Source organism: Bufo gargarizans, chromosome 2 (genome assembly GCF_014858855.1).
Source record: "Bufo gargarizans isolate SCDJY-AF-19 chromosome 2, ASM1485885v1, whole genome shotgun sequence".
NCBI lineage: Eukaryota > Metazoa > Chordata > Amphibia > Anura > Bufonidae > Bufo > Bufo gargarizans.
Window position 1 is genome coordinate 562,716,324 of NC_058081.1, and position 26,135 is coordinate 562,742,458.

The window sequence follows — 26,135 nt, forward strand, 5'->3', positions numbered from 1 at the left end:
TATTGAGTCCCCCATCATGTGCCAGTAATAAGTCCCCCCATCATGTGCCAGTATTAAGTCCCCCCCATCATGTGCCAGTATTGTAATAAGCCCCCCCCCAATGTGGCAGTAACACTATTGAAAAAAACAAAAAACACTTATACTTACCTCAGTGTCAGCGATGCGATGCAGGCCTCTTCTGGCCTGTGTCCCACGCTGTAAGGCTCAGGCGGTGCAATGACGTCATCGCGCCAGCTGCGCCGGCCTCTGATAGGCTGCCGGCCTAGTGTCTGCAGCCTATCAGAGGAAGGGGAAGGGACACTCCTCTCCCTCCCCTGCACCATCGCAACACAGGCAGATTACAATGGAGATGAGCGCAATGGAAGCGCTCATCTCCCTGTGCCCGGCGGCGGCGGCTCACTTGGGGGGGCATTTTAGTTGGGGGGCACATGGGGGGGCACAGCATGATGTAGGGAGGGCCGTGGCCCCCTCTGGCCCCCCTGCTGACGCCACTGCAAATAGACACTATGACACAGCTCCACATCTGACATACAATGCAAACCCATGGAAGAATTCAACAGTCCACTTTGATAAATTCCTCATTTATTTATTTGAAAGCTGGAGTGGTCATCACTCATCTCAGGATATCTTGTGCGAAGAGGAAAGGTAAGGAAAGAGAAATCTGTGTACTTTTCCCTAGCTGTAATCTTACACACCTTCTCAGTCACCCCAAAAAATCCATCTAGTGTGAAACAGTAAAGACTATATAGGGAGCACAGGGGAAGAGGGGGTGCGTTTACCTCAGCCTGTGACATCTGATTGGTCAGAGTTTAGCTGGAAAAGGGCCACCCACTCAGTGTTGTAGGTCAGCCCTATTCTCTTAAAGGGGACTGAGCTGTGTCTAAGCCATGTGACCGATGATCAATTCAATGTCATTGGCCTAGGAAGAGGAGGAGGAGCTTACTGAGCTCTGCCGCCTCTACAAACAGCCTATATACTAATATGAACAGACCATCAAGGTAATTTAATTGGTGTAAGAAAGATGTACTCACCCACAATACGAATGCTTACTGTTGCAGTATCAACCATGTTCTCAATTTGCACAGTGAGCTCATATTTTCCTGAATGAGATCGTTCTGATGATCGTATAAAGAGAATGGTGTCACACTCGGAAGTTCTGACACTGACTTGTTTTGGGTCCAGTGGTTGGCCATCTTTTGACCAGGTGACTTTTGGTCTGGGTTTTCCCTGTTGTAATATAAGAATTATATGTCAGTAGTTCCTTGCATTTATGACACAGAAGCAGCCTACAGTCTTACAGCTATCTTCAGAACATCTATATTTATGGGTTATATTTCAAATATGTGAATCTTCCCAGTTTAGTACATTCCTAAATACTACATTTTACTATAGTAAAGTCAGTTTTGTTTGAGTCTGTATTTCTAAAATTTGTGCCAAAGTTATCAGACACTGCACAGATGGATTTGGTCCATCTTTAAAAAATAACACTTTTGGCTAGAGATGCTGCTTCAGATTATTCACTACCCTCGTACTGGAATTAAATTGCACCATTTTTGTGAACAGTTGATGTGCAACAGAATTTGTGCAAACTTAAAAAAATCCCCCTCCAAAGTGTAAATTTGCTCTTTACATTTTACAATGAGGTACACTCCAGTATACTTCACAGTGATCAGTTCATCATACCTGGAACGGGATAAGAAGGTTGACCTGTTCTCCAACTTTTTTAATATAGGTTTGTCTCAGTTGTCTTGGTAATCGTATTTTTGGTGACTCTGAAATGGAAATAAAAGAATATTGCCAAATGTAGACAAATAACCCAAGAGGCAAAAAATATAAGAGAATGTTGTACTGTTCAAAAATCATCAAGGCAGCAATCGGCAGTATTACGGTATGTGTCAGTTAGCGTATTGTAATTACTACCGTATATATTCTCAATAGTCAAGTTGGGAACCTCCCCAGTGTAATGATAAATCCTACCATGACAGTTCATTTTCTTCTCATAATATATTTTTATATATAATTTCTTATCTACATACAGTGCAGACCAAAAGTTTGGACACACCTTCTCATTCAAAGAGTTTTCTTTATTTTCATGACTATGAAAATTGTAGATTCAAACTGAAGGCATCAAAACTATGAATTAACACATGTGGAATTATATACATAACAAAAAGATTCTTCAAAGTAGCCACCTTTTGCTTTGATTACTGCTTTGCACACTCTTGGCATTCTCTTGATGAGCTTCAAGAGGTAGTCACCTGAAATGGTCTTCCAACAGTCTTGAAGGAGTTCCCAGAGATGCTTAGCACTTGTTGGCCCTTTTGCCTTCACTCTGCGGTCCAGCTCACCCCAAACCATCTCGATTCAAGTCCCATGACTGTGGAGGCCAGGTCATCTGGCGCAGCACCCCATCACTCTCCTTCATGGTCAAATAGCCCTTACACAGCCTGGAGGTGTGTTTGGGGTCATTGTCCTGTTTAAAAATAAATGATGGTCCAACTAAACCAAACCGGATGGAATAGCATGCCGCTGCAAGATGCTGTGGTAGCCATGCTGGTTCAGTATGCCTTCAATTTTGAATAAATCCCCAACAGTGTCACCAGCAAAGCACCCCCACACCATCACACCTCCTCCTCCATGCTTCACGGTGGGAACCAGGCATGTAGAGTCCATCCGTTCACCTTTTCTGCGTCGCACAAAGACACGGTGGTTGGAACCAAAGATCTCAAATTTGGACTCATCAGACCAAAGCACAGATTTCCACTGGTCTAATGTCCATTCCTTGTGTTCTTTTGCCCAAACAAGTCTCTTCTGCTTGTTGCCTGTCCTTAGCAGTGGTTTCCTAGCAGATATTCTACCATGAAGGCTTGATTCACACAGTCTCCTCTTAACAGCTGTTCTAGAGATGTGTTTGCTGCTAGAACTCTGTGTGGCATTGACCTGATCTCTAATCTGAGCTGCTGTTAACCTGCGATTTCTGAGGCTGGTGACTCGGATGAACTTATCCTCCGCAGCAGAGGTGACTCTTGGTCTTCCCTCCCTGGGGCGGTCCGCATGTGAGCCAGTTTCTTTGTAGCGCTTGATGGTTTTTGTGACTGCACTTGGGGACACTTTCAAAGTTTTCCCAATTTTTCGGACTGACTGACCTTCAGTGTGAATCTACAATTTTCATAGTCATGAAAATAAAGAAAACTCTTTGAATGAGAAGGTGTGTCCAAACTTTTGGTCTGTACTGTAGCTGAAAATAAGTGTTTATGAATCCACCACAAAGATAAGCAAACTGGATTTTTATGAAATTCCCTGCTAAACAAATCTGAAGTTTCTTTTAAAGAGTCCACAGAAACATGGCAGGTAAGAAGAAGATGTAGGATCAAAACACCCTGGGGGAGAATGGAGCTTGCCCTGATTGACTGACAGGCTGACAGACAGCTTGTGAACCAATCAGGGGTAAGTCTCTCTGTTGTGTTTAAAGCCTAGACACCATTGTGAGCTGACAGGAAAAAAGAAATTCTGTCATGTATTACGGAACCAAACAGAACCGTTATGTGTCCCCATAGACATGTATTAGGACGGAGCAACACAGAATGCCTATTAAAGACTTCCGTTTTGCATTCCATCCTAAGATTCTGTTATACGTACAGTACAGACCAAAAGACACCTTCTCATTCAAAGAGTTTTCTTTATTTTCATGACTATGAAAATTGTAGATTTACACTGAAGGCATCAAAACTATGAATTAACACATGTAGAATTATATACATAACAAAAAAGTGTGAAACAACTGAAAATATGTCATATTCTAGGTTCTTCAAAGTATCCACCTTTTGCTTTGATTACTGCTTTGCACACTCTTGGCATTCTCTTGGTGAGCTTCAAGAGGTAGTCACCTGAAATGGTTTTCACTTCACAGGTGGGCCCTGTCAGGTTTAATAAGTGGGATTTCTTGCCTTATAAATGAGGTTGGGACCATCAGTTGCGTTGTGGAGAAGTCAGGTGGATACACAGCTGATAGTCCTACTGAATAGACTGTTAGAATTTGTATTATGGCAAGAAAAAAAACAGCTAAGTAAAGAAAAACGAGTGGCCATCATTACTTTAAGAAATAAAGGTCAGTCAGTCCGACAAATTGGGAAAACTTTGAAAGTGTCCCCAAGTGCAGTCACAAAACCCATCAAGCGCTACAAAGAAACTGGCTCACATGGTTTTCACTTCACAGGTGTGCCCTGTCAGGTTTAATAAGTGGGATTTCTTGCCTTATAAATGAGGTTGGGACCATCAGTTGCGTTGTGGAGAAGTCAGGTGGATACACAGCTGATAGTCCTACTGAATAGACTGTTAGAATTTGTATTATGGCAAGAAAAAAAGCAGCTAAGTAAAGAAAAATGAGTGGCCATCATTACTTTAAGAAATAAAGGTCAGTCAGTCCAACAAATTGGGAAAACTTTGAAAGTGTCCCCAAGTGCAGTCACAAAAACCATCAAGCGCTACAAAGAAACTGGCTCACATGCGGACCGCCCCAGGAAAGGAAGACCAAGAGTCACCTCTGCTGCGGAGGATACGTTCATCCGAGTCACCAGCCTCAGAAATCGCAGGTTAACAGCAGCTCAGATTAGAGACCAGGTCAATGCCATACAGAGTTCTAGCAGCAGACACATCTCTAGAACAACTGTTAAGAGGAGAATGTGTGAATCAGGTCTTCATGGTAGAATAACTAAGGACAGGCAACAAGCAGAAGAGACTTGTTTGGGCTAAAGAACACAAGGAATGGACATTAAACCAGTGAAAATCTGTGCTTTGGTCTGATGAGTCCAAATTTGAGATCTTTGGTTCCAACCACCGTGTCTTTGTGCGATGCAGAAAAGGTGAACGGATGGACTCTACGTGCCTGGTTCCCACCCTGAAGCATGAAGGAGGAGGTGTGATGGTGTGGGGGTGCTTTGCTGGTGACACTGTTGGGGATTTATTCAAAATTGAAGGCATACTGAACCAGCATGGCTACCACACTATCTTGCATGCTATTCCATCTGGTTTGCGTTTAGTTGGACCATCATGTATTTTTCAACAGGACAATGACCCCAAACACACCTCCAGGCTGTGTAAGGGCTATTTGACCATGAAGGAGAGTGATGAGGTGCTGCGCCAGATGACCTGGCCTCCACAGTCACCAGACCTGAACCCAATTGAGATGGTTTGTGGTGAGCTGGACTGCAAAGTGAAGGCAAAAGGGCCAACAAGTGCTAAGCATCTCTGGGAACTCCTTCAAGACTGTTGGAAAAGCATTTCAGGTGACTACCTCTTGAAGCTCATCAAGAGAATCCCAAGAGTGTGCAAAGCAGTAATCAAAGCAAAAGGTGGCTACTTTGAAGAACCTAGAATATGACATATTTTCAGTTGTTTCACACTTTTTTGTTATGTATATAATTCCACATGTGTTAATTCATAGTTGTGATGCCTTCAGTGTGAATCTACAATTTTCATAGTCATGAAAATAAAATAAAAACTCTTTGAATGAGAAGGTGTGTCCAAACTTTTGGTCTGTACTGTAGTTTGTTATAACTATTATAATGGAACCTATAATGGAATTCTATAATGCAAAAGCGAACCCACCTTTACAAAGGACATTTTTCTAAAAATTGAAAAATATCTGAAAGCAGTCCTAGATAATAAGTGAAACCTCTTCAAAAGGCCACATCTTGGAGAAGACCATCTCATATCCAGATCAGATTTCTTGTGACAAATGCTCAGTCCTACTTCAGTATATTATGCACACCAGATTGTTTGTAAAGACCATAACCCAAGAAGATCACTTTTCAATGCAATTTTGGATGGTTGTCTCAAAAAAAGTTTCACTTTATTCATTTTAACTGAGCTTTCCTACTGTAGATATTTATGGCATTTATTGATTGGTTAAGGCCTCAATTATCTGAACAGAAGAGGTCCAAAGTCCAGTTCAGTTTTCAACCATGACACAGCAGTACATGCACATTCTCTCAGTTGTTTCCCTATGACCATACATGAGAAGCCACCTTTCACCATGAACATACACATAATCTAAAGGCCATTGACCCCCATACACTTACTGACATTTTACACTGACCGTTGTTCCCAATCTCTTTCCTATTCTGCCCTGATCTGGCCGTAAATTGCTACAATGACAACATCAGAAGCACACTGGACAAAGTAGCACCCCCTACTCTCAGAACCTCCAAACACAGACTCCAAAGCAGCCTTGGCTTACACCGCAAACTTGATTCCTCCAGTGTTGCTCCAGTGCTGAACACCTATGGAGAAAAACCTTTAATTCTGCCTTCCAGGTTGTCAAACAGACATACTTTACCACCCTAATCTCTTCACTGTCCAAAAACCCCAAAAAACTCTTTGAAACTTTCCACTCCCTCCTCAGTCCTAAAGTTCAGACACCCATCACACATGTCTCTGCTGAAGACCTGGCTGCCTACTTCACAGAGAAAATAGAAAATATCCGGCATGAAATCAGCTACATGCCCCTAAGTGTTATTGATCCCCCCCCTTCTTCTCGTCCTACCACATGCACTTATGACCCCATTCGCTTACACTTACTCCAGTCTCTCTCTATGGCTGTCATCACTTACCTAATAAACATCATCAACCTCTCTCTCTTCTGACAGCTTCCCCTCCTCTTTAAAACATTCTATCATTACTCCATTATTTAAAAAACATCTCTTTACCCATCCTGCACAACTAACTACAGACAAGTCTCCAATGTTCCCTCTAAGCTCCTGGAGCGTTTGGGCTACTCCCGCCTTATCTGCTATCTCTCTGCTCACTCTCTCCTTGACTCATTAAAATCTGGTTTATGCACCCTTCATTCGACAGAAAGTGCCCTCACCAAAGTGACAAATGACCTCCTGACAGCAAAACGCAATGGTGACTACTCTCTGCTTATTCTTCTTGACCTCTCTGCAGCTTTTGACACTGGAGACCAACATCTCCTACTCACCATGCTCCAGTCTATCTTCCTAAAGGACACTGCCCTCTCCTTGTTTTCTTCATATCCCTCTGACCGCTCTTTCAGTGTATCATTCACTGGCTCCACTTCTTCTCCTCTCCCTTTCACAGTTGGGGTTTCTCAGGGTTCAGTCCTAGGCCCTCTCCTCTTCTCTCTCTCTCTACACAGCCCCAATTGGACAAACCATCAGCAGATTTGGTTTCCAGTACCATCTCTATGCTGATGACTCACAACTATACACTTCATTCCCCGACATCATCCTTGCTGTACTACAGAACACCAGGGACTGTCTGTCCGCCATATCTAATATCATGTCCTCTCTTTATCTAAAACTGTATCTTTTGAAAACTGAACTTCTTGTGTCCTCTCCATCTACTGACCGACCAAAACCTGACATCCCCCTATCAGTGTGCGGCACCATCATCACTCCTAGGCAGCATACACGCTGTCTCGGTGTGACATTTGACACTGATCTTTCCTTTACCCCTATATGCAGTCTCTCGCCTGCTCAACTGCAACTCAAAAACATCTCTAGAATACGCCCCTTTCTCACTATGGAAACAAAAAAACTCTCATTGTCACCCTGATCCATTCCTGCCTCAATTATTGCAACTTACAATGAATTGGCCTCCCCCCCACCAGACACTCCCCTCTCCAATCTATTCTCAATGCAGCAGCCAGAGTCACCTATCTGTCTAACCACTACTCTGATGCCTCCGCCCTGTGCCAGTCATTGCACCAGTTGCCCATACAGTATAGGTGCTTGTCCTCACCCACAAATCTCTCCACAGTGCTGCACCCCCTTACATCTCTTCCCTCATCTCTGTCTACCACCCTACCCGTGCTCTCCTTTCAGCCAATGACTTACGACTTACTTCCACCATAATCCTTTCACTCCCGGCTACAAGACTTCACCTGAGCTGCACCAGTTCTCTGGAACGCCTTACCCCAATAAATTAGGTTAAGCCACAATATATACAATTTTAGGCACTCCTTCAAAACACATCTTTTTAGGGTGGCCTATCACATCACCTGATCTTACTCCTCTCCATATTTTGACCATCTTTTCCTGAACCTGATCCTCCACCAAACTCTCCACCTCACCCATGTACCCAGAAGCACTTCATATATCATCTGGTGACTGGCTCATGCAGCTTTATACATGCTCCCCTATTTTCACAACATGGCTGGACCATTGCACAAAACAAGCACTTTTACCTTTTGTGTCACCCCTATCTCCTCACAGACTGTAATCTCTTGTAAGCAGGGCCCTCATTACTCTTGTTGTAATCATTGACTTGTCGGTTACTATGTTATTTATGACTGTTTGTACATGAACTCCTGATTGTAAATCTCTGTGGAATATGTTGACGCTATATAAATAAAGATTATTATTATTATTAACATGGCACCAAGTACCTCAGTTCTGAGGACCAGTGGAAGTCCTAGGTGTCAGACCTCTTAAACCAATCAGACAGTTCTATTTAAAAAGATTAGCAAATCAGTTAGGTTTTAATCGAATTCAACCTCAATTTTCCAAAAATTCAGGTTGAAAGATCAGGAAGGATGAAGAAGTAGGGTCACATGACCCCAGGCGAAGTCTATGTAAACACATGGCAGGCATTTTCCTCCAAAAAATAAACATTGTAGGACTATTTAACCTTTAAAGGACCCTGCAATTTTACTTTTCACTTTTTTTTTTCACTCCCTGCCTTCCCAGAGCCATCATTTTTTTATTTTTCCATTCACATATTCATATAGGGGCTTGTTTTTTGCAGAGAAAGTTGTACTTTCTAATGGCACAATTTAATATCAGATATAATGTATCAGGAAGCAGGAAAAATGGGGTGAAATTGGAAAAAATTCTTACTTAAAATCTAATGGGTTTTTGGAGTTTTTTTTTATCAAACTGGTGTAAAGTAGAACTGGCTTAGCTCCCCATAGCAACCAATCAGATTCCACCTTTCATTTTGGACAGTTACTTTGGAAAATGAAAGGTAAAATCTGATTGGTTGCTATGGGCAGCTAAGCAAGTTCTTTTATACCACTTTGATGAATTACCTCATTTGTTTTTACAGCTTTTTCTATGCAGTCGGGTTACTTTCATTCTACAGGTCAGTACAATTATGGTGATACCACATTTATATACATAGTTTTTCTTGCATTCTAGTACTTGAAAAATCTTGATCTTAAAAACATATTTTCTGATACCTATAACTTTTTTACAGTTATGTATATGGAGCTGTGTGATGGCTCATTGTTTGTAGGGCGATCTTTACTTTTAAATTATACTATTTTGAAGTGTATTTGACTTTGTTTAACACTTTTTATTCAATTTTTGGGGGGAGGTAAAGTGACAAAACATGGCGAATTGACCATTTAACATTTTGTTTCTCTTATGTAATTTGCTGTATGCTGTATTTTAGTAGTAGGGACGATTTCTGATAGACAATGCCTATGATTTTTTTTATTGTGTATTTTTTTTTATTTTGGAGAGAAGGGGGTGATTTGAACTTTCATATCTTTACATTTTTGATTTTCCAATATTCTAGGCTCAAAGTGTCACACACTAGTCAGTTAATTAATCCATATCCCCTGAGCAAAGGGGAGCTCAAAATTGTGAGCTATAAGCCATAAGCTATAAGCCATAATCATCCAAATTATAACAAATAAAGGCTTGAAATATCTCGCTTTGCATGTAATGAGTCTATCTCATATTTTAGTTTCACCTTTTAAGTTGTATTACTGAAATAAATGAACTTTGCATTTTTTGAGTTTCACCTGTATATCCATCACAGGACATACCATTCACTGTATTCCAATACAGTGCTGCCACCTACATTGGAATATACCAGTGATGGGTATCAGAATCTGCTTGAGGTTCAGAGCTATAATGAGCATATTACAGCTAACTCAATCTTAGCCGGCGAATGCAATGTGCAATTTAAAAGCTGTCAGGGAGTGCTCTTCTTGATGTGAGGGCTCCCCTTGCTGGCTGTAAAATTAAGTGTGAGACTGTAGGCAGTGTATTAACCCCTTCCTGTCCTGGCTGTGGCAGGAAGGGGTTAATTCACTTTAAAAAAATAAACATAAAAACAAAACAAGTCCTAAAAAATTAATTAAAAGAAAAATACAGAAAAAAAAACATTAAAAAGTAATAGCAAAAGTTACTAGTATTAGCAATAGTATAGCAGACTGTGTACACACCCATACAAATATCCCCCCTCCTTTCTGTTCATAAAAAAATAAAATAAAACAAAATTATAGCAATAGTATAGTGGAATTTGTGTGTACAATATACACACATACACATATTTTTTTATTTTAAAAATCTAGGTATTTGTTTTAGCTATATTTAGTATAGCTGCAAGGGTTTCTGAATAAAATATACAAACATACATATTTTTTTTCATTTATAAAAAAATTGTAAAAGAAAAACCTTAAGGGAACAATATAAAAAAGGTCACTTTGAAGAAGCTTGTAACATTTTGGTGCTTTACAACATTTTTCTCGCAGTACTGTGCCATAGAACCAGCAATAAAAACTGGCCACCAAAACCCAAAATGTGCACCGGTCTTTTAAAGTCTTGAGGTGAGCCCAGCCAGTAGATAAATACATTTTCAGAGTAAAAATGTACAGTAATGGTTTTAGAAATGTTTTGTCTTGAAATATTTCATAACAGTTAAGAAAGGAAAAATCTTTTTTTTTTCTTAAATATTAAAAAATATATATTATATCTGTCCTGATTAACAGGGCCAGGCAGCACTCGCATATGTCTGCCAGCCCTGTGCTCTGGTGAAATCTCGAGCCGTTCAGAATTCAGCGAGAGAAAGACGCTCGCAGGCTGCCAGCTTCCTCACCGCGCCTGCACCGAATGCTGAACGGCGCGAGATTTCACCAGAGCACAGGACTGGCAGACTGATGCTTGGAGAGAGACGACAAAGGTGGGAGAATGGAGCCTCTATTATAAAGGTTATATTTCTGGCCTAACGGGGGCATAGATAAAAGTAGGAATAGGCTAGTTAGGTTTAGCTGACATTAGCACATTGCTAATGTCAGCTAGCTTAATAGGGTTCAATCTGGTGACAGAATCCCTTTAAATAGAGTGTTATCACCAGCAGCCATGTGTTTGTCCATAGCCTTACGTATATGTCACATTACTAATGATGTCATGATGTCAGAGCTGGAAAGTAGTTGCATACAGTCCTAGAATATCCTGGAATATCATCCACATTTTGTCATGACAATAAGGACACTTTTGGTTAGGGTCAAATTTATTCAGACCCGAATAGAATCAGGCGACCGATTCAGCCAAAAAGAACTCTGAAACTAATGTCAGAAAGTTTATGGTTTAGGTTAAAAAACTGCTGAACAGGGAAGTGTTATCCACAAGGTATTCCTCATAAGGTGGCAGAAGATAGCTCTACCGCTCTCTTGATAGACCCATATAAAAATGCCCACAAGAGCGCAGTGCATTCACTAATATAACGTGAGAAGCTTTCACCAACCACAAATACTGAGATAGCATAGGGAAGATATAGAGCTCTAAATGAGTCACCACCTCTCACTCATACCTGGTCTGGTCATACCTGGTCTGACTGATGGTCTGATAATGAGTGTTAAGTGAGCTTCCCTGCCATGCTAAAAGTCCAGACAAAGAAGTTAAAGCCTGTGGAAGGAACTGGTATACATGGAGTAACCCAAAAATTATATCCAGAAAATAATTAACCGACTTTTTAAATAATTATATATAATAGTAACATATAAGTGTATCATTTATTCCTATAACAGTCACATGGCTGAGCAAAGGAATTTTACAGCATTGCATGTGTATTTAATACATAAAATGTAACTTACGCACAATCTCCCGAATTGTAACTGGCTGACCAAGAGTCGCTGGCTCGCTCTTGCCTGCTATATTGACAGAACGTACTCGGAAGAAAAGTTTTTCCCCAGTGGGAAGACCCTTCACAGTGTATCCACATCTTTCCACAAGCTCTGTATTAGCTTCAACCCACTCATCGGCTAAAATAAAAGTACAGTAGATTGTAAATTGTTTCAAGAGAGCATTCAATCATAAGAAAATGATAACCACTCAAATTACAGCAATGTCTTCAAAGGGCTGGACATTTTTTTGGTGACATATAAAAATATGATACATAATTATATGTATGTGAATTTCTAAAAATGTATTATGATAATTACTCTTATTATAATTATTTAAAAAAATGTAGTTCTACGCTTCTAAAATATATTGGAAATGTTACTTGTACTTACATCCTTCTTTGCAGTATTCAATTAGATAACCATCAATTCCTCCAGCGCCGATACGATCTGGTGGCCTCCATTTCAATGTGCAGGTTGTGTCTGTAACATCCTCAACCGTCAAGTGTTGAGGTTCACTAGTTGGAGCTGAAAGATATTATATCTTTGGCTTATCTTTAAATCTAGACATAAATGTATGATACAATATTGTTGTATTGTGTCAGGTGAGCCCAGGCTCTAACACAATAGAATGCTTTGGAAATCTAGGACAATCCCATTTGCAGTTAATTTTGGGAACTATCACTTGACAGTAGAGTCTATTTCTTATGGGTTTGACCTTACTAATGATATGTAGAGATGAGTGAATCGAATCCCATGAAGTGGAATTTGATCCGAATTTCAGGATAAATTTGATCGCCTAGAAGCCGAATTTCCTCGTGCTTCGTGTCAGCGAATCGATTTAACTTGAAATAGTATAAAAAACAAAAAAATTCAGTTATCGCCTACATTTGCTCTCAAAGGGACAATAGCCTCCATCCTGTGCGGCGCGAGATTACTTCATCACGCCGGCCAGCTCGTTGCGAGCAAATGGAGGCGGTAAGTTTGATTTTGTAAGTTTGAATTATTGTTAATTTTACACTCAGATGCTGCAATCATGTATGAACGCGGCATCTGAGGGGTACAATGACGGGGGTGGCGCTATCACTGCTCCCTGTCATTGCACCCACTACTTACAAAAAAATGCGCTTCGTGACAAAGTAATTTGTCACAAAGCAAATTTTTGGGTAAAATTCGGCAAAGCAGCCGAATTGAATTTTCAATAAATTTGCTCATGACAAAGAATGTGACAGTTAAAAGTGTACACATTCTTGTGCTGCCCTTGTACTGTACGTGGGCTGGTGATGAGGGATTCATACCCAATCATTACCCGATTATGTGGGATAAAAAATGTTTGTTGGCAGCACACCCCCTCCTGTGGACAATTATGCAAACTATATAAAACAATTTGCAGACTTATTATACAGGGAGTGCAGAATTATTAGGCAAGTTGTATTTTTGAGGATTAATTTTATTATTGAACAACAACCATGTTCTCAATGAACCCAAAAAACTCATTAATATCAAAGCTGAATATTTTTGGAAGTAGTTTTCAGTTTGTTTTTAGTTTTAGCTATTTTAGGGGGATATCTGTGTGTGCAGGTGACTATTACTGTACATAATTATTAGGCAACTTAACAAAAAACAAATATATACCCATTTCAATTATTTATTTTTACCAGTGAAACCAATATAACAGCTCAACATTCACAAATATACATTTCTGACATTCAAAAACAAAACAAAAACAAATCAGTGACCAATATAGCCACCTTTCTTTGCAAGGACACTCAAAAGCCTGCCATCCATGGATTCTGTCAGTGTTTTGATCACCATCTGTTCACCATCTGTTCACCATCAACATTGCGTGCAGCAGCAACCACAGCCTCCCAGACACTGTTCAGAGAGGTGTACTGTTTTCCCTCCCTGTAAATCTCACATTTGATGATGGACCACAGGATCTCAATGGGGTTCAGATCAGGTGAACAAGGAGGCCATGTCATTAGATTTTCTTCTTTTATACCCTTTCTTGCCAGCCACGTTGTGGAGTACTTGGACGCGTGTGATGGAGCATTGTCCTGCATGAAAATGATGTTTTTCTTACCTTGCAGACTTCTTCCTGTACCACTGCTTGAAGAAGGTGTCTTCCAGAAACTGGCAGTAGGACTGGGAGTTGAGCTTGACTCCATCCTCAACCCAAAAAGGCCCAACAAGCTCATCTTTGATGATACCAGCCCAAACCAGTACTCCACCTCCACCTTGCTGGCGTCTGAGTCGGACTGGAGCTCTCTGCCCTTTACCAATCCAGGCATCTGGCCCATCAAGACTCACTCTCATTTCATCAGTCCATAAAAACTTAGAAAAATCAGTCTTGAGATATTTCTTGGCCCAGTCTTGACGTTTCAGCTTGTGTGTCTTGTTCAGTGGTGGTCGTCTTTCAGCCTTTCTTACCTTGGCCATGTCTCTGAGTATTGCACACCTTGTGCTTTTGGGCACTCCAGTGATGTTGCAGCTCTGAAATATGGCCAAACTGGTGGCAAGTGGCATTTTGGCAGCTGCACGCTTGACTTTTCTCAGTTCATGGGCAGTTATTTTGCGCCTTGGTTTTTCCACACGCTTCTTGCGACCCTGTTGACTATTTTGAATGAAACGCTTGATTGTTCGATGATCACGCTTCAGAAGCTTTGCAATTTTAAGAGTGCTGCATCCCTCTGCAAGATATCTCACTATTTTTGACTTTTCTGAGCCTGTCAAGTCCTTCTTTTGACCCATTTTGCCAAAGGAATGGAAGTTGCCTAATAATTATGCACACCTGATATAGGGTGTTGATGTCATTAGACCACACCCCTTCTCCTTACAGAGATGCACATCACCTAATATGCTTAATTGGTAGTAGGCTTTCGAGCCTATACAGCTTGGAGTAAGACAACATGCATAAAGAGGATGATGTGGTCAAAATACTCATTTGCCTAATAATTCTGCACGTAGTGTAATGGCTGCATGTACATAGAAATGAAACCAGCACTGCTCAACTTGTTACAGTACATCATAGATAACACTTGTTAAGGACGCACGTAAAAGGCCTTAAAGGGCATCTGTCAGCAGACTGGCTGACCTGTTACATGTGCACTTGGCAGCTGAAGGCCTCTGTGTTGGTTCCATGTTCATATGTGCCAACATTGCTGAGGCAAGTGAAGTTTTTATATATGCAAATGACTAAACTTGTGACAGCAGCTGGTCATTTCATTTATATTCCAATATACTGTACAAAGCCCTTACCAATAGGCATGAATGGATTGGTGGTATTGGCTTCTTGAGAAATGCCAATGGCATTGACAGCATAGATTCTAATTTCATACAAGACTCCTTCAATCATATTTGTTGACTGATATTTAGTGTCTGTGTAAACATCAAAGTTCATCTTCATCCAACGCTGACTGCCTTTCTTCTTTCTTTCTATATAATATCCTGAAGAATGTAGAAGACAAACAAGAATATAGTTTAGGCAATACTACAACTGGTTTGCTCACCTTCACACACATTACAATCGGATCAATAGTTTTTTGCCGACAGTGGATCCAACCTACAGTAATTCATCTTTACCTTGAATGACAGAATATAATACCCACTCAAATTACAGCAATGTCTTTAAAAAGGGCCTGCCAACTTTCTGATAACATGAAAATATGATACAATATTAAATGTACCTGATAGAATTATTAAAAAATGTAGCATGAAAATTACTATTATAACAATTATAAAAAAAATAATGGAATCAATTTTACACTTCTGATATATATTGAAACTGTTACTTGTGCTTGCATTCTTCTTTGCAATACTTAATGAGAAAACCAAATTTTTCTGGATATTTTTCTGGTGAGTCATGACTCATGAATGGTACTGTCATATTATTGCACTGATTTTTTTTGAGTAACTCTACTATACTACAATTCATTTATATATTTTTCAAAAACGCCGGCTGTAAGAGGAATTAAGAGAATGGGTAAATTAAAGGCTATAGAAACAATCATGCATCTTTGGTGGAAAATCATTTTTGTAATTAGTTTTTATTAAAATGGGCAACTGTTTGCGGTGTCGGACTGGGGTACCTAAGGCCCAATAGTACATTTTATTCTGGGGGCCCACTGTACAGCTATATGCAGTATATGATTGATTTTGCAGTGACCTTTACAAGGTTGAGTTGATGTTCACCTATCTCTATATAGAGCTGTTAATCTATTATGCCATGTGCCACTTGTGCAGGGGGTGGAGGACTGGGGGCCCACCATTGCTCAGGGGCCAACCAGGAGATTTACTGGTTCTCCTGTGGACCAGTCTGAGCCTGACCGTTTGTATTTTCATATATTTCAGGCTGCTCAGTCCTTTTTAGTGTGAAATCCTTCAGATGAGCTTGGAGACTGCTTAGTGTGTCAAATCGAGCAGCTCAAGCAGAAGGAGGGGCTGTAGATAGAGCATTCAGAAAGCTCATCTAACAGATTTTGCACTCAACTGGACTGAGCAGTCTAGTCTGCAATGTATAAGAATGCCTACAGGCTGCAGAACACAAAATAGAGCAAAACTATTTCATAAAAAATAATGACAAAAATTACTTTCGGCCAAACATTCATGCCACATAAGTTGCCCATAGTCTATAAATTAACAACACTCCTTGATTAAAATTAACTAATGTTAGTGTGCATGAAGCCCAACAGTTTCTCAACATCTGCTGTCAGAGGATGGAAGGATCTGCCATGTTGAGTACGGGGCGAGATCTGATGGACCATTGATATCTAAAGACCCATGTTTTGTTGATCTCATGTTTGGCAGTTTGATTGTAGGCTAGAAAGCGCCTACAAGGGTGCTGAGGAGTGCAGATGTATAATTTTAGTCCAAAGGGTCTAAAATATATATTTTCTTTTATTCTATCAGACTTTGTTTGCAGATAATCCTACCATGTGTCATACAGCGTGAAAGGTCAGAAAAAGATTTTAAAAATATTAGTTTTTTTTTTGCTTTTGTTAGTTAAGCTAGATTCATACAAGCATTAAAGAAAACCGTCAGGTAGTTCCCTGCCGGAGTTCACTGGGTGAAACGGGGACCAGCGGAAATACGGCCACCATCCAGCAAATATGCATATAAAATCTATATAACAAAGTTATGAAAAAAAAATAACTGAAAATGTTGAATGTTATTATAATCGCCATCTCCTGCTTTAATGAATACAAAGGAACATTTAAAACAAAATACCAAGAGCAGCACACATTTCTTACCTTGGATTTCTTGCCCACCATCATATTTTGGAGGATCCCAAACAACATCTGCCCAGTCCTCTCCAACATCAACAATTTTTACATTTTGTGGAGGATCAGGAATATCTGAAATTTAAATCAATAAAAAATTATATTCTGAAAATATTTTATTGATTTGCAATCAGGAAGATCACTAGGGTAACTTTGTTTCGTTTTGTAAGTTTGAATGCTTGAATAATAAGTGTAAAATAATGTTCACATAAGGACAATTTTATGAAGAAGAACACAGAAGATCACCAGCAATCTAGTAGCAAACTAGTGCAATGCAAGGGATGCGGGTATAAAACCTATTCATGTACTGGGGAAAATAGAAGAGAGGATTTTATGGCTTTCTATAGATTTTCAAGGGATAAACTCTTCAAACCTTGTGTCACCAGCATTGACACAAATATGATGCAGAATCTTGTTGCTATTTCATTGCAGATTTAGGCCTCATGCACACAACCATATTTGTTTTGCAGTCTGCAAATTGCAGATCTGTAAAACGTGGATCTAGGCCATGTGATTGCCACCATTTTTCTAACTCCTGTATAAATGTCCTATCCTTCTCTGCAGACAAGAATATCTTTTTGTTTGGCGCAGAAGGAACATACAGATGTGGACAGCACACGATGTGTTGTCCGCATCTTTTGCGGCCCCACTATAATGAATGGGGCTGCTTATGATCCGCAAAAATGTGAATCAGATGGTTCAGTGAATAATTCCTGGCCAGTTTTCAACAATTTTCAACAAGAGCTTTGCTCTGTGTAAATCTAGAATATTTGCTTTATTAGCCTAATATTAGTGAACTTTCTATTTCTATTGTTATATTATTTAATAAAATTCCACCCCAGTTTTACATTATTGGTGCTTTCAGTTTTTATGGATAGTAAGCAACCGTTTCACAATATAATATATTAACCACTTGCTTACTGCCGCATGACTTTATAATCATGGAGGTAAGCTCTTAACTGCGGCCCGATGTATAAAAGTATCAGGTTACCTTGCGATCTGCTGATGCCTGTCACAGTAAGTACGGTATGCAAAGGCCAGCAGAAGCGGTCTGACTGTGTGGAATTATTGTAGCAGGATGCTATTTCAATCGGTTCATAAGGAAGGTGAAGTTTCATATAGAAACTATTAGGTCAGTAGTTCACGTCCTCAATCGTGGGGACGTGATGGCAACCCTGGACTTCAAGTATGCATATTTGCACATCCCGATCCATCCTGCTTCCAGGAAGTATCTCAGGATCGCGGTCCAGGTTTCCGGGGTCGTCAGGCATCTTCAGTTTGTTGCCCTTCCCTTTGGCATTTCTTCTGCCCCTCACACTTTTACCAAGATGGTGGTTTCTGTGGTGGCAGCTTTGAGACTTCAAGGACTGACCATCATTCCTTATCTGGATGACTGGCTTTTGAAAGCCTCTTCTCCAGTGGTCCTAACTCAACATCTTCAGGTAGCAATGTCCTTTCTGTTAAGCCTAGGTTGGATTGTCAACTGGCAGAAGTCGAAGTGAGCCCGTCGACTTCAGTAAGATATCTAGGCTTCATAATCGACTCCACTGGGATGTCTCTCCAGTTGACCCCAGAAAGAAGATCCCGGGTTCAGAACATGGCAGATTTCCTTTGCGTTCCCCGGCGACTCCCAATCCGGACTCTCATGAAGATGTTGGGGCTTATGTCAGCGTCTGCAGAAGCAGTCCCTTGGGCTCTATGGCACCTCCGTCCTCTACAGTCGGAGACCCTCTCCAAATGGGATGGCAGCCCTGCCGGGCTAAACTCCCTGTGCTCCCTGTCTTGGCGAACTTGGTATTCCCCCAGATGGTGGTGCCATCTTTTAGACGGGAAGTCTATGACCCAGCCAACCTGGATCATATTGATTACGGATGCATCCCAAGTAGGCTGGGGCGCTCACCTAGACGACACTCCAGTTCGCGGAACCTGGTCTCCTCAGGAGCGGCTTCACTTATCCAATCTCCGCGAGATTCGAGCAATCCGGCTAGCCCTCCTTCACTTCGCCCCTCAGATTTGGAGCAAAGTGGTGAAAGTCCAGTCAGACAATATGACTGTGGTACTTTACATCAACAAGCAGGGAGGCACAAGATCACTTCCCCTCCTATCAGAGATCGGGGGATTCTGGATTGGGCAGAGTCGAACCTTTCCCACTTATCTGCGATCCACATTCGAGGCTCCCTCAATATGATAGCGGATCGGTTAAGCCGCGGTCTTCCGACGGTGGAGTGGTCTTTACATCTGGAGATATTCAAGCAGATAGTCCTCAAGTGGGGTATGCCAGAGGTGGATCTCATGGCAACAAGGTTCAACGCCAAGGTGGAGAGGGGTTGCTCCCTTTACAGAGAGGACAACCCCCTGGCAATAGAAGCTCTGTCAAAATCCTGGAGGTTCAGGCTGGCATACCTCTTCCCTCCATTTTCCATGATTCCGAGGGTATTGATGAAAATACATCAGGATCCGGCCTTGGTGATAGCCATCATACCGTTTTGGCCAAAAAGATCCTGGTTTACCCAGCTCATCCAGATGAGTCAAGGACAATATTGGAGGCTCCCCCCGCAGCAGACCCTGATGTCGTGGGACACTCACCTCTGCTCAGATCTGCACAGATTCAACCTGACAGCCTGGAGGTTGATCAGTCCCTTCCCGGAGTAGAAGGGCTTTCAGAGTTGGTCCTGAGAACGCTGTCTCATTCCAGAGCAGACTCTACCAAGAGAGCCTACTCTCGTATTATGAGGATATTCTCATCCTGGTGTACCTCAAAGGAGGTGGCGTCTGCAGATCTGCCCCTCTCTGCTATCCTTCAGTTCCTGCAAGACGGCCTTGATAGAGGCCTTGCCCCTTCTACTGTGAGGGTTCAAGTCCTAGGCATCTCAGCTTGCCTCAACAGGCCTTTTTCTCAGGACCCGCTCAATAAACAGTTCCTTAACCCCTTAAGGACACAGCCTTATTTCACCTTAAGGACCAGGCCATTTTTTGCAAATCTGACCAGTGTCACTTTAAGTGGTGATAACTTTAAAACGCTTTAACTTATCCAGGCCATTCTGAAATACATAGTAATACCCCCAAAACTTGTGATGAATTTACATTCCCCATATGTCTACTTCATGTTTGAATTATTTTGGGAATGAAATTTAATTTTTGGGGGATGTTACAAGGCTTAGAAGTTTAGAAGCAAATCTTGAAATTTTTCAGAAATCAAAAACCCAATTTTTAGGGACCACTACAGATCTGAAGTCACTTTGCGAGGCTTACATAATAGAAACCACCCAAAAATGACCCCATTCTATTAACTACACCCCTCAAGGTATTCAAAACTGATTTGACAAACTTCGTTAACCCTTTAGGTGTTACACAAGAGTTATTGGCATATGGGGATAAAATTTGAGAATTTAATTTTTTTGCCTAATTTTCCATTTTAACCCATTTTTTCCACTAACAAAGCAAGGGTTAACAGCCAAACAGGACTGTATATTTATTGCCCTGACTCTGCCGTTTACAGAAACACCCAATATGTGGCCGAAAAACTACTGTACGGCCAGACAGCGGGGCATAGAGTGAAAGGTGCGCCGTTTGTTTTTTGGAAGCCAGATTTTGCTGGACTGTTTTTTTGACACCATGTCCCATTTGAAGCCCCCTGATGCACCCCTAGAGTAGAAACTCCATAAAAGTGACCCTATCTAAGAAACTACACCCCTCAAGGTATTCAAAACTGATTTTACAAACGTCGTTAACCCTTCAGGTGTTGCACAAGATTTAATGGAAAATAGAGATACAATTTCAAAATTTCACTTTTTTTGCAGATTTTCCATTTTAATATTTTTTTTCCAGTTACAAAGCAAGGGTTAACAGCCAAACAAAAGTCATTATTTATGGCCCTGATTCTGTAGTTTACAGAAACACCCCATATGTGATCGTAAAATGCTGTACGGGCACATGGCAGGGCGCAGAAGGAAAGGAATGCCATATGGTTTTTGGAAGGCAGATTTTGCTGGACTGTTTTTTTTTAAACCATGTCCCATTTAAAGCCCCCCTGATGCACCCCTAGAGTATAAACTCCAGAAAAGTGACCCCATTTTAGAAACTACAGGATAGGGTGGCAGTTTTGTTGGTACTAGTTTAGGGTACATATGATTTTTGGTTGCTCTATATTACACTTTTTGTGCTGCAAGGTAACAAGAAATAGCTTTTTTGGCACCGTTTTTTTGTTTTGTTATTTACAACATTTATCAGGTTAGATCATGTGGTAATTTCATAGAGCAGGTTGTCACGGACACGGCGATACTTAATATGTATACAATTTTTTTTAATTTATGTAAGTTTTACCCAATGATTTCATTTTTAAAACAAAAAAAAGTTTTAGTGTCTCCATAGTCTAAGAGCCATAGTTTTTTCAGTTTTTGGGCGATTATCTTAAGTAGGGTCTCATTTTTTGCGGGATGAGATGACGGTTTGATTGTTCCAATTTTGGTGTACATGCGACGTTTTTGATCACTTTTATTACCTTTTTTTGGGAAGTAGGGTGGACAAAATTTCAATTTCATCATAGTTTTTTATTTTTTATTTTTATGGCGTTCACCGTTCGGGTAAAGTAACATGACCGTTTTATAGATCAGGTCGTTACGGACGCGTCGATACCAAACATGTGTAGGGAATTTAATTTTTTTCATTTTTAATCAGTGATAAATGTGTTTTTTTATTTTTTTACTTTTTTTCACTTTTTTTCACTTTTTTTTTTTACCCAGACCCACTTGGTTCTTGAAGATTCAGTGGGTCTGATGTCTGTATAAAACAGTACTGTACTCTATATACGGTACTGCACTGTATTTTACTTACACTGAACAGATCTATCCCTTCAGCACAGATCTGCTCAGCACCATGGACAGCAGGACGCCTGAGAAGGCGTCCTGTTGCCATGGGAACCTTCCCCGTCTGCCACAACTTCGCAGACGGGGAAGGGTGAGGACGGGGCTTCGGGGGGCTGTCTGGGGGCTCTCTCCCTCTCCCATCGGGGGGCTGCAAAGGCACAGCAGCCCCCCGATCGGAGAGGGAGCTCACTGAGCTGTTAGCCTTTTCCATACAGCGGTCCGTACGGACCGCTGTATGGAAAGGGTTAAACGGCTGACATCGCATCACTGATGTCAGCCGTTTATACCAGGGTATCAGCAATGTGTTGACACCCTGGTATAACCACTGTACACCAACGATTATTCAATGGGAGATGGGCGGGGGATCGCGATCCTGCCTGCCTCACCGCCCGCCTCCCGCACCGCTCGCAACCCCCCCTGCACCTCCCACCGGGCTAAAATCATTCAGAGGTGCAGGGGGGTTGATAAATATATACTTTTTCGCCACACTAACGTTTCTAATCGCCGCGGTCAGGGACCGCGGGGATCAGAAACTGCAGAAATCGCAATAAACTGCAGGTCTGAATTGACCTGCGTTTTTTTTGCGATCGCGGACATGGGGGGGTCACGGGACCCCCCCGCGCATTTAGCCGAGGTGCCTGCTCAATGATTTGAACAGGCACCTTGTTCTGATCACATCCGGCCGGGCGGCAGTGATCGGAACAACACATGACGTACCGGTACGTCATGTGTCCTTAAGGACTCGGGAAACATGCCGTACCGGTACGTCATGTGTCCTTAAGGGGTTAAAGGAGCTTAATTAAAGCCTACAGTACTGAGACCCATTCCTCAATGGGATTTATCAGTAGTTCTCATGGGGTTAGCATCTCCCCCCTTTGAACCATTAGAGGAGGTGGATTTTAAGTTCGTCACTTGGAAGCTTGTGTTTCTCCTTGCAGTGACTTCGGCCAAGAGGGTCTCTGAGCTTCAAGCTCTCTCAGCACATGAGCCCTATACGATCTTCTTGCATGACTGGGTCCTTCTTAAATTCCTCCCTGTATTTTAGGCCTAAAGTCCCTTCCTTCCAGAACATCAACCAGGTGATATCCCTCCCAGTTCTGTCGACATCTTCCACCTCCTCCGAGGAACCTGCTAGACATCCTCTGGACGTCTCGAGATGTCTCCGGATCTATATGGATAGTTTAAAGGAGTTCAGGAAAGATGAAAATCTTCTAATCCTGTTTGCCGGTAAGTTTAAAGGCTGTAAGGCATCCAAACCTTCCATCAGTCGGTGGATTAAGGAGGCTATTAGGGAAGCTTTTGTTTCCCAATCTCTGGACCCTCCGGAGTTTGTGAAGGCCCACTCTACTAGAGCTGTGACTACTTTTGCCGAGAGGAGTCTTCTGCCTTTTGACATGATTTGTAAATCTGCCTCCTGGAGCTCTGAATTGACATTCATCTCCCATTATAGACTAGATGCCAGACTAGCTGAGTTGTCAGCCTTTGGGCAGACTAATCTTAGTTCTGCCAGGCAGGAAGGCCCTTCCTAGGGGTTTCTTCTTGATATATCCCCATCTGTACTGCTGGTAGGACGTAAGGGAATCGTTAATTTCTAACGATAATTTGTTTTCCCTTAGTCCTAACAGCAGCAGACAAATATCCCACCCTAGTAAGTCTCATTTTTTTTTCTTGCTATAAACACAGTGGGCTGGGGGTTGACTCCCTCCTTTTAAGGGGATACTTAATTGTTAAATTGAGTTATTATGCTTGGGCTCATTAAACATTCCGCCGGTCCAACTAGTCCACAGGGGGTAGTTAACCCCATCTGTGCTGCTGTTAGGACTAAGGGAAAACAAATTATCATTAGAAATTAACGATTTTTCAAAGAAGAATGGTCACCAATAGGGATGAGCGAACTCGAACTGTATAGTTCGGGTTCGTACCGAATTTTGGGGTGTCCGTGACACGGACCCGAACACGGACATTTTCATAAAAGTCCGGGTTCGGGTTCGGTGTTCGTCGCTTTCTTGGCGCTTTTTGACGCTTTCTTGGCGCTTTTTGAAAGGCTGCAAAGCAGCCAATCAACAAGCGTCATACTACTTGCCCCAAGAGGCCATCACAGCCATGCCTACTATTGGCATGGCTGTGATTGGCCAGAGCACCATGTGACCCAGCCTCTATTTAAGCTGGAGTCACATAGCGCCGCCCGTCACTCTGCTCTGATTAGCGTAGGGAGAGGTTGCGGCTGCGACAGTAGGGCGAGATTAGGCAGATTAACTCCTCCAAAGGATTTGATTATTGATCGATCTGCAGCTGTGCGTCATTGAGCTGCTGATACTCAATTGCTCACTGTTTTTAGGCTGCCCAGACCGTTTGTCAGTCACTTTTTTCTGGGGTGATCGGCGGCCATTTTGTGTCTTGTGGTGCGCCAGCACAAGCTGCGACCAAGTGTATTTAACCCTCAATGGTGTGGTTGTTTTTTGGCTAAAGCCTACATCAGGGTGAAGCTGTCACACCAAGTGCATTTAACCAGCAATAGTCTGTTTATTTTTTGGCCATATACTACATCACAGACAAGCTGCGCCTGTCACCAAGTGCATTTAACCCTCAATGGTGTGGTTGTTTTTTGGCTAAAGCCTACATCAGGGTGAAGCTGTCACACCAAGTGCATTTAACCAGCAATAGTCTGTTTATTTTTTGGCCATATACTACATCAGGGGCAAGCTGCGCCTGTCACCAAGTGCATTTAACCCTCAATGGTGTGGTTGTTTTTTGGCTAAAGCCTACATCAGGGTGCAGCTGTCACACCAAGTGGTTTCTGCTGTATCAGAGCTATTTGAAATCTATCCCTAAAAGGGTACACAATATTCAAGGTGCACATAGGGTCATTCAGAATAACTTCACACACACGCTACTGTGCATTTCCAAGTCTAATTCTGTCAGTAAATCTATACCTGTCACCCAGCGCCTAAATACTAGGCCTCAAATTTATATCCCGCTAAATCTGTCGTTACCGCTGTACTGTTGTGGCTGGGCAAGTCATTTAGTGTCCATCAAAGCACATTTTTTGTTCTGGGTTGAAATACAATTCCCAATTTAGCAATTTCCTAATTTAGTGGTTTCTGCTGTATCAGAGCTATTTGAAATCTATCCCTAAAAGGGTATATAAGATTCAAGGTGCACATAGGGTCATTCAGAATAACTTCACACACACGCTACTGTGCATTTCCAAGTCTAATTCTGTCAGTAAATCTATACCTGTCACCCAGCGCCTAAATACTAGGCCTCAAATTTATATCCCGCTAAATCTGTCGTTACTGGTGTACTGTTGTGGCTGGACAAGTTATTTAGTGTCCGTCAAAGCACATTTTTTGTTCTGGGTTGAAATACAATTCCCAATTTAGCAATTTCCTAATTTAGTGGTTTCTGCTGTATCAGAGCTATTTGAAATCTATCCCTAAAGGGGTATATAATATTCAAGGTGCACATAGGGTCATTCAGAATAGCTTCACACACACGCTACTGTGCATTTCCAAGTCTAATTCCGTCAGTAAATCTATACCTGTCACCCAGCGCCTAAATACTAGGCCTCAAATTTATATCCCGCTAAATCTGTCATTACTGGTGTACTGTTCTGGCTGGGCAAGTTATTTAGTGTCCGTCAAAGCACATTTTTTGTTCTGGGTTGAAATACAATTCCCAATTTAGCAATTTCCTAATTTAGTGGTTTCTGCTGTATCAGAGCTATTTGAAATCTATCCCTAAAGGGGTATATAATATTCAAGGTGCACATAGAGTCATTCAGAATAACTTCACACACACGCTACTGTGCATTTCCAAGTCTAATTCTGTCAGTAAATCTATACCTGTCACCCAGCGCCTAAATACTAGGCCTCAAATTTATATCCCGCTAAATCTGTCGTTACCGCTATACTGTTGTGGCTGGGCAAGTCATTTAGGGTCCGTCAAAGGACATTTTTTATTCTGGGTTGAAATACAATTCCCAATTTAGCAATTTCCTAATTTAGTGGTTTCTGCTGTATCAGAGCTATTTGAAATCTATCCCTAAAGGGGTATATAATATTCAAGGTGCACATAGGGTCATTCAGAATAACTTCACACACACGCTACTGTGCATTT

General features: G+C 41.5%; 1 protein-coding gene across 3 annotated transcripts in view; it reads right to left on the reverse strand.

Moving 5' to 3' along the window:
- LOC122928627 (myosin-binding protein C, fast-type-like) overlaps window positions 1-26,135 on the reverse strand; it is a 262,327-nt gene that overhangs the window by 21,002 nt on the left and 215,190 nt on the right. For all 3 annotated transcript variants that reach the window (XM_044281649.1, XM_044281647.1, XM_044281648.1), the window contains 6 exons: window positions 17,122-17,226; window positions 15,131-15,319; window positions 12,266-12,400; window positions 11,846-12,013; window positions 1,684-1,772; window positions 1,032-1,227 (listed from right to left, as the gene is read on the reverse strand). In XM_044281649.1, coding sequence (XP_044137584.1) covers window positions 1,032-1,227; window positions 1,684-1,772; window positions 11,846-12,013; window positions 12,266-12,400; window positions 15,131-15,319; window positions 17,122-17,226 — 882 coding nt within the window. The remainder of the gene's footprint in view (window positions 1-1,031; window positions 1,228-1,683; window positions 1,773-11,845; window positions 12,014-12,265; window positions 12,401-15,130; window positions 15,320-17,121; window positions 17,227-26,135) is intronic.